The 10,240-nt window shown below is 32.3% G+C and overlaps 1 protein-coding gene across 1 annotated transcript; it reads left to right on the top strand.

Annotated features, from left to right (window-relative positions):
- Positions 1–6,390: 6,390 nt before the first annotated feature.
- baf (barrier to autointegration factor) lies at positions 6,391–9,805 on the top strand. The gene is made up of 2 exons (XM_085957553.1): positions 6,391–6,623; positions 9,527–9,805. The coding sequence occupies exons 1-2, from the start codon at positions 6,498–6,500 to the stop codon at positions 9,671–9,673; spliced, it is 273 nt and encodes a 90-aa protein (XP_085813679.1). The 5' UTR covers positions 6,391–6,497; the 3' UTR covers positions 9,674–9,805.
- Positions 9,806–10,240: the final 435 nt, after the last annotated feature.

The following is a 10,240-nucleotide window of genomic DNA, read 5'->3' as shown; positions in this document are numbered from 1 at the left end:
TAATACGTTTCAAGTTTCTTGAAACAAGTTTATTGGGCAACAAATACTTAGTATGGGTAGTTTCATCCGAAACTTAAGTACACAAACTTGTGACAGTATTTCCAACTCACCTCTAATACTTATCTTACTTATAGTTATAAAGGTTGGTACATAAAAAAATGTTTTTTTTGTCTATAATTATTCAATATTCTTTCTCATTTATCTCTTTATCTAATTTCTCTGTATTTAAATTTTAATATGATTAACTATAATTATTATAATTTATATGGAAACTTTGCTTGTTGCAATATCTTTTTCTAGTCTATTTTATACATATTTGTAGCCTAGTATGTAACTGTTTGTTTTCCTTAATAAAAAAATATAAACATAATAAAAATAAAATATATTAAGTAGGTACATTATTTCCATCCTAGAGCCGGGGTGCAAAGTTATGAAGCGTACATTCTACACCTACATTCACACCATATGAACCGAAAAGTCTTTTTTAAACTTTAACTTACATATTATCCAATATATAATCAAATTATAAAATCGACCAAGGGTACTTGATGGAATTTGAATTTAAATTCATAAATATAAATTTACCAAATAAACAGGAATTAACTGTATCAGATGACAGTGTATATTCACCATTGGTGGTGTTTGAAGATGCCAAAAGGCGATAGTCGGATCGCAAAAAATTACTCAAAAAGAATAGAAAAAAACTTAGATCAATTAGAATATACCTAATCAAATATTTTCTCATGTTACTCTTTTTCGAAAAACTTGTCTGGTTGTTCCCGCAGTTTCTTGTATAAGTTATAAAATTCTTCTGCTAAATTAGTGCTTTCCATATTGATTTCATTGGCCCCATATTTTGGTGCAAAGTTTTGCCATTTCAAATAGGAGTTTTCCAGTAAAAACTTTTCTGTGTTTATGGTTTCCTATCCCTGATTTGACGCTGAACACGACTGGACGCGCGCGGGCTACTACGGACACTCTACCCGTGCCCGTCCCCGCGCCTATTCCGCGTCAAAGACGCCCCATGACTACGGCCAAGCGCTAAAAGTTGGTTAAATATATACAGGTTCGTTCCATTAAAACTAAATCAAACCGGAAGGCTGGATTCGTTGGATTTCAGACCCTATGGCAGAATTTCCACGGGAAACGGGAACGCGATTTCTAGCTTTGTTACAGTCAACCTGAATCAAACAAATCAAATCGGACTGTCAGTTCTCTGGCCGTTCGTCATAAATTTCACGGGAAAGCATTTCTGACGACTAGTTAGTGTTGCCAGTACTTAAAATCAATTCAATCATTTATTTGTATCTAAAACAGCAACACAATTATTGAAATGTCAACTTGTCAACAAAATTCTAACCTCCTATAATTATCTCGTCGTCTACAATAACACAAATTTAATTGTCGTACCTATTCATTTAAATTTAAATGTATAAAATATAAATAATGCTTCATTAATATGTAGGTAGCCATTTAGTTCATTTATGTGATCTACATGACAAGTTTTTAAAAATTAGTGCTGCTCAAAGTTTTTCCTAATCGCCCACTTGTTTGATTAGACGACAATCTAACATAAATTGATGAAATTCGTTAGATAATATTAAACCTGATCATTCCGGGTTGATTTAACACAGTTTTTAATTTAGAAACTCCGTTACAAAATATAAATAAAATGAAAATAAATTATTGGTCTGACAAGATAAGTAAATGATATTAAATCGAACTCTTTGCATAAAAAATATCGCTGGAATTTTGGGATAATAACACCAAAAAAGGGTTTCTTTTTCGCGTATGGTTACTTATGAATAATAAGTAGGTCTTGATTATTAAGCTTAATTCAATTGAACTCCTGTGTATATGTTTAAAATATTAATACATACACAATATAATATATTATTATTGGAGAATATAATATTATTATATTCTCACGATATTTAAATGCCGTAGAATGCTTATTAATTCGATTTGTATTAATCCTAAAAATATCTTTATAATTATCGGTAACGCAATATATCGAGAAAACGACAGATATGGAATATAATAAATAATGACCACTCATTTTCAGGTTAGGTTTGATTTTATGCTTGCAGAAACAGTGAATCAAGCGTCAAATATGACTATTTCCGGTTCACTTACTACGCATGCGCATTCTGTCAATTTTAATAATGCCAAACCTTTGGAAACGTTGGTAAATTATTAATTAGCCATAGAGCCCTATGCACAATCGTCTGTCATAATTACAACAAAATAACAACAAAACACTATCCAGAAAGCTTTTCATAGTTATGATCGAGTTGTCTATGGTCCACCAAATCTGCAATAGCTTCGTTCTGTTTTTCTATTGAAAATATTACCATATATAAAAATTCTCTTTTTCATAATTTAGGTAAATTATTTTGTAATTGTTAAACGTTGACAAAAATATGAAAAATATACAAAATAAATTCAATAACTATAAATACACAATAAATATTTAATAAAAATGATTAAATGTCTCCGCAATTAGTGAATAATATAAGTTATTTTTTGACCATGTTTTTCCCGATACGGTAACACTTGCCGTTGAAATGTCAGATTTTGTAATTATTTACAATTGGATGTAGTTAAGCAGAAAACATCCAAGCCACAATTTTACAAACTGAGAAAAACGCATTTGAAATTTTGAAGTAACAAATTAACATTTAGTATGACTTTTATCTTTTTAAGATTGAATTTGTTATACTTAAATGGAATTATAGTGCATATTAATTGATTATTAGATTTTTGAAAAACATACTAATTTAAAAGTTATTGAGTGTTTTGAGGGTTGGATGTTTTCTGCAAATTAAAAACTGATTGTTTTGTGTTTGTATTTTTCTAAATATTGTACTGATCTTAGCACATAAAACCTTGGGACAATCATCTTTATTTGAATATTTCTTTATAAATAAAACAATATATTAGTACATTTATTTTACACATATTTATTGGAAATTTGTTTAATAAAAAGGATCATGCGATAATCATTAGAACTTAAAATAGGTAAGGGCACTGTCGTCAAAATAAATTTATATGTAAGTACTTAATGTTATATTGGAATTTCAGGTTCAAAATCTAATATTTGAGAATTGTAGCCATACACATCCTCGGTAATATTTGATGAACCCGTAAGATTTTCATAGTGTATTTTTGCATCACTTGGAATTAAATGCATGATGATTTTCAAATCATTTAATTTTGGAAGAGCAATTGCTTTTCCTTCTGGCCATAGTGCAGTAAATAGATTTAATAAATTGTCAGTCGACACACCTCTACGCTGTATATTTACTGCCACGAAATCCTTTTCAAAACTATTGCTCTTGATATAAATTAAATATGGGTTTTCCTTTATCAACTTTATCGCTCTTATTTTGAGCCAATTTATTTTTTGGCCATTGGTATCGACTTTCCTATTCATAATATGTTTTTCAAGATCTTTACTACCCTTGAAATCAACGCTTTTCATTTACGTTACAATCAAAGGATTTTTACATAATTGCGGCAATTTTTCATTATGTTTATATATTCGAATGGAGCGTATATTCGTTCCTGGTGTTTGAGACTGAATTTAATATCACCAAAATCTTTGTCGTTGGGCAGATAGCTATGTCCACTACACAAAAATTTTAGTGTTACTGTATTGAGGGACGGCTTTGATCCAAGTAATGCCTTAAGCATGAGAGTAATCTTGGTTCTGCCCCCACATGAGTCTGACCATAAAATTAAATCTTTAACTGCTGAAGATAATATGTGACTTGAATGCTTTAATATGCTTGACCCAACCTCTTGAGAATCTCTTCCTGCAATGCCTTCTAACCGCACATAGCAGAAACTTTTCTGTTGTTTTCCACTATGGATGCCTAAATTATAAAGCCATAGTTGGCGTTTATAAAATATGATATTAGTGGAAATTCTCGGTAAGGGAAGGGTTTTTTGCATATCAAATGTGAGACATTCTGTGTCGTCTCTGTTTTTTGCAGTAAGCAGATTTCATTTTAGCAAATCTTGCGCATTTTTCGCTAAAGCCTGGTGTTTCTCTTTTTCTGTGATAAGTTGTGCTTTTTCCGAACCACCTCTTACGTTACCGATTTTCACCTTAAATGTATCGCAAACGTTACACGTATCTTTTTTAGCGGTTTTGTTTTTAGGTTGAATTAAGCATAAAATATCTGTTTATAGATAGCAAAGGTTACAGGATTATTAACTTCCGTATTGAACATAGCATACATTTTTGCCAATGTCATGTCAGGTGGTAGAAAATTGCTTTCCGTGTCTCCACGGCAGTAATGTGAGGTATATTTTGTAAGCATATTAATTTGTTAAATGACAGCATTCACTTTTTCTTCAGGTACTTTGTTCAACCCACCTTGTTTTAACCCTCTTTGATCCAATAGTTCCTTACGGCCTGAAATTTTCTGAAGAACAGTGTTAATTTATTCTGGTAGGAGTTATATTGATTGTTTTGCAAAACATCATTCGGTATACTCTTTTTTTGTTGAGAGTATAAACCCTGGAGAATTGTCTTTTTGTAGAATTTCTACTATAACACCGTTTTTTGGGTGTTTCAGTCACAAGGGTAGTGATGAATGTTGTTTGTGAATTATAAGAACCTAATTCCCAAAAACGTTTGAATTCGAATTTACATTCTTTTTCGGTAATTTGTTCACTGCATTTCATTATACAATTACAATAGGTAATAATAAATAAATTCTTTGCCTGATTTGAGTACACCTTTATAGTCACAATACGGCTTATTAGCATTTCTGTTCAACGATGTCGTCTTTGATTGCCAAATTAATATTTTGGCTTCGGAACTCTTTTAGGACGACTGCTAAATATTTGTGACGAATTTTCAAGAGATGAGGAATTGACATCATTATTTTGTATCCATGGAAACAGCCGACTCGGAGAAATAACTCTCTATTATAAAATCGTATCATATCTCTATCGAAAAATAATCTATTAATTTTAAAACTCCTAACACGTCCAAGTAACATGGATTACATACATGCGAAGATTTTTAAAACTCCTAACAAGTCCAACCCACATGGACGTATTCTGACAATATTAAAATTATAGTTTTGTCTAATTGCAATAAAAAGGCAGGATACGTCCAAACCACATGAACGTTTTCTCGATATTATTTTTCGTAAATTGTTAGTATGTGGGTTAGAAAAAACGTCGATAACTTTTTCTGGGTGTATATTTCTGGTTGGACGTTTTCGCCATATTAAAATATTGATGTTTTTGAAGGATTATACGTAATAAAATGAAAATTCTCAATTTGTGGGTTGGATGTTTTCTGCTTAACTACATCCAATTATTACAAATATATGCCATGATGTGAATAATTATATAGAGTGATTAAAACTAATATTACCATGTTGGTGTGTAGGTAACTAAGTACTTATATATTTCAACTACCTATCTATTGGTTTAATATTACATAAATATCTAAATCTGAATGAGAAAAGTTAATTCATAATTCATTGATCCTGACATTTCAATTCGATAATCGGTTTTACTAAATTAAGACATGTACAGAATCAAGAAAGTAAAGGAAAATATTTCGTATTAAATGTCACGGATATTTAATAGTTGTTCAATACCCATATTGAGATCAATTGTTAAATGAATTTGAGTGTATTGGCCGTTTTAAAGACACGTCAATTTATTTTGACAGCAGCTGTCAGTGGTAAATAGCAATACGGCAGGGGGGCAAGGGTAGTAAAGGGCAAATAACAAAAGTAGTCTATGGTTAAGGATTCCTTATTTCTATAATCTATAGTTAACAGATGGATTTCGGCCACTTACAATTTTTACTGTTATTTTATGGTAAGTACGAATTGAGCATCGCGCTCCTTGTCTATGCTCCATGATTAGCAGTGTTGCCAACCGTACTATAATTATAGTATTTGTACTATAATTTTGGTACGCGTACTATGTACGATATAAAACAAGTATAGTACGCCCAAAATACTATAATTTTGAATATCGGAAAAAATATGTAAAAAGCACTAAAATTTCATTATTTCCGGTCGATAAATTGGTCCAAAGTACTATAATCTCGCAATATAAGAAGATTTGGAGAACTTGGAAAAAATTGCTCGAAAAACATAAAATAATCCCTTGACTTTGGTTTGAAATGAAATTTCTTGAATTCTTCAGTAAGAATTTTTGGTCGGAAGAGGTACGTACCTAAATAAAAAGGGGTCTCGGTGTTTCTCAAATTCTCCGTTATTTTTTTCACGAGAAACAAAAAACCTATACATTTTCAACAGATGACAACGCGTACTATACTTTTTCCCCAAATACTATAATTTTGGAGGCTCTGTACTATAATTCCACTAGGAAAAGATTACAACACTGATGATTAGTGAATTGCTTGTATTTATGTCTATGACACACTGTTTTCCGTTGGCTCTTGGCTCCAATTTCCTTGATAATTTGTTTTGAGGGTGCGAAAGTAGAAAGTGAAAATGTCTAGCACTTCCCAAAAACATAAAAACTTTGTGGCGGAGCCTATGGGTGAGAAGCCCGTTACGGATTTAGCCGGAATTGGTGAAATTTTAGGAAAACGACTAGAAGCCGCCGGCTTCGATAAAGTAAGTACATACCTCGAACATGTTGCATTTCGCAGTTAACTCGAACTGAATCAAAATTTCGTAATGATTTACGCCATTTACGGGAATCATCTTGTCGCTACTATGTTATGTCGTTTATTTTATGTAAGTTAAATGAACATTATAAGTTTAATGTGAACACCAAATAGCTAGTTTTATTATTGTGTTGTCGATAAAGAAGTTTTCTGTTGTATTCAACTGAATTGGTTTTTTATTGACTTGGGGAGTATTGTTTTTAAATATAAACTTCAGCTTACAGCGTGCTTATACTCTTGTTTGTTGCCAATATCCAATATTAATTTCCTGCTTATTTTACATGATAGCATTTTAAACCTTAAAGCAGTAACAAATGCTGAGGAAACAACTAACTTGATATTCTGTGGGTCGGTTCATATGTAACAAGCAGCAAACACGCACCACGATGAATGTATACGGAGAATGTGTGGTAAGGCGGATCACACTATGCATATTCCCTGTAGCTGGACAGACTACTTTCCATCCCCCGTCAATTACCTACCCGCACCTCTGCTTCCACAACGGGATACTCACATTAATATTTTCATGATATTGACTGTCGCAACCTCAAGTGGTTGTCGTGTGCAAGCCGCCTCAATCATTTCCAAAGTGACATGCTTAGGTAGAAAGGTGTCAAATTCTTCTGGCTGGCCATGAATAAACAGAACGGTGACAAAACTGAACAGCCAGGGAAAATAAAATATTCATTTTTGTTGTATCTATTTAACCTAAATTTATCTTCTTGGCATTGATAAACCTGCACAACTAATGCCACTCGATTACTAAGTGTCTCAGGTCTCATACCTTTTTTTTAACTTCAATTTGACGTGTGGACATTGGCTAATAATAATTGCTGGCAAGCTATATCTTGTCTTCATCCATCTAATAGGTTCCAAATGCTTGGGTGACCTACAACAATTATACATTTAGTTTAACGGCCCACATGCTCAGCGTAGGCCAAAATAAAGCTTTTATGGTATATTCAGAGCATAACCCTGGACATTCCTTAAACGTTTTAGATAATATATTTATATAATTTTGAAGCCTTATTATCCTTTATATTTATTTTAAACATTTGATGACTGCATGAAGTATTTTTATTACATAAAATAGTATTCTTTTGAACCTCTCGCTCTAATGTTTTAGAATATAGTCATTTCAGTACATCCATGTGCAGTGGTATCAAGATTTTTTAGGTTTATTAATATTTAAACACATTTACAAAACCATTAGTAAAATAAATGTTAACATAATTATAGTGACATATTTACGATAAAAAATTATATTTTATAATCTTTGTGATCCTAAATTTGACAAGAATTAGGCATTTTATTATTCAAAAAATGGGCACGATTAACACATTTGAAAATAATTCTAAAGATACTGATTATAAGCTCTATGTCTTTGACCATTCAAATGTGAACATCCTACGAATAATGATTGCTTTATAATAAATTTTTGTTTGCTTCAATATATCTGGCGCAGAAATCATTTAAAAATGAGAACATTGTGAACTTATTTTTTTGGAAATTTTGATTCCCAAAGCTCTAATTTTTTTATGAATGCCTACACTTTGTCTTTTTAAAACACTGAATGCATTGATTTATTCACTCTTTTTTTTTCATTTCAACCAAATAGACAAGTTCAACTACAAAATTATCGTTCCTAAAGAATTTTCCCTCAAATTTCAACATTATGATTTGACACTTTTATTTCATTTTTTCACGAAATAACCAGCGCGCTTCACAATAGTATGGAAATGAGGTATTATAAAATTAGTCTCCATATTTTCAGACAGGTTTGCAAACAACCTTTTATAGGACTGTTTTTTATGTAGTTTATAACTAGCGGCCGTTTTATAAATTATGCTTTTGCAAACTGCAAACCTGTGGCTACATTAATACTTTGGACGCGGAAGACGCACACGGCGCGTAATGACCAGGCGGCCGATCGATGTAATTAACGTGCATTTTAAAGGGGGCAATTAAAATCTCATTACCTATTCAGCAGCGAATGCTTTTCGTGCCTCCCTTTGCAACACTCCGCTCCTCCCAGTTTGGAAATCGCTGCATTAGATTGATGAAGAGGAGACATAGCTAACCGGCAACACTGAGTTGAATACCGTTTAATTGAGGCTTTCCAACAATTAAGAATGCACAAACTATATAATTTGATTACGGTGTTTAAATTGACAACTTGTGTTATTAATATAGAGTTACAACAATTTCAGTATTAAATATATTTTTCCTAAAATATCATAGTTCTATTTATCACTGTTCTGTTTCTTCATGGAACCATTCAGATATTAGCGGCAAATTGCTGTAATCACTGAAAACCTCCATAAAAAATCCTACAGTTTCAGAGATATTAAGGTGATAAACGAGTGAAACGGCAAATAATTTTCAACTATAGGCGCGACGAAAGAACGTCGAGCTGGAAACACGTCACTTTGTTTCGTGATGGCGACAGGTGTATTAATTCTTAAATCGTGTAAAGATGACTAAAAACGTTACCCATTTACTTTAAAAAGAAAACATGTCAATGAATATATTATTTTTACTAATAGAGAACAATAAACAGAACATAAAATGGACGTATGTTGGATTTATATTTCGTTTGGCATGCGTCATTTGCACCCACGACCCGCAAATCGCCTAACCACAATCTTTTCAGACCGTGCCTCAACTGATGTACAGCCTTAATGGTTTGTAATGCGATTCGTGTATCAGCAGATATGTCAGCGCCCTGAGTAATTAGTTCTTTTTTCTACTGTCTGAATGAACTAATTTGAAGTCTACTTTAGGATATTAAAGGAAGGAGCTTTTATTACGACTTGTTACCTAGTTAACTTCTTCATCTTTTTGTTACAGGCTTATGTTGTCCTTGGTCAGTACTTGCTGTTAAAGAAAGAGAAGGAGCTTTTTCAAGAATGGCTAAGGGACACATGCAGCGCCAACGCCAAGCAATCAGCCGATTGCCATCAGTGTTTAAATGATTGGTGTGAAGAATTTTTGTAAATGATAATCGAGTTGTAGCTATTAAGAAACTTTTTGTCACATATAAGTCAATGTTTCTGAATTATAATTTAAATAATTGATATTTTTAATAATTAATAAATGACCTGATAATTATAATTATTGTATAAAATATTGATTAATACTTTTATTGTTTTTCACCCCGCTGTCTCCGTCTCTTCCATCTTTTCAAAATTCACATTCACTTCTAAGCATGGTCAGGTCAAATTAGACCAAAATTTAACAAATACATGGCCTAAACAACAACTAACCGTAAGTGCGAGTGAAAAAATAGTCGGCATGTGTACAATCATAGACCTTGTTGCCACGAAGGGCACAATACAAGTTTTGAACATAGTCAGGGCATATAATATATACCTACCTACACACACATTGATAAACTACTGGATGAATCATATGCTTCTTAAAATGACGCCCGATTTTCAGCGAATCGGCCTTTGTTAAAACTTACCGAGTAAGCCCGGTCTAGCTTGCATCTTACTCTAACTAATAGTCAGCGCATGACGACTTGCTCTGTCTGTTTTGCGTTGCAGCACCCTTAGCGATGGT

This window comes from Rhyacophila brunnea, unplaced genomic scaffold, assembly GCF_057557595.1.
Source record: "Rhyacophila brunnea isolate RB1 unplaced genomic scaffold, BYU_Rbru_1.0 scaffold_11, whole genome shotgun sequence".
Taxonomy (NCBI): domain Eukaryota; kingdom Metazoa; phylum Arthropoda; class Insecta; order Trichoptera; family Rhyacophilidae; genus Rhyacophila; species Rhyacophila brunnea.
This window is presented reverse-complemented; position numbering and strand designations above follow the sequence as displayed.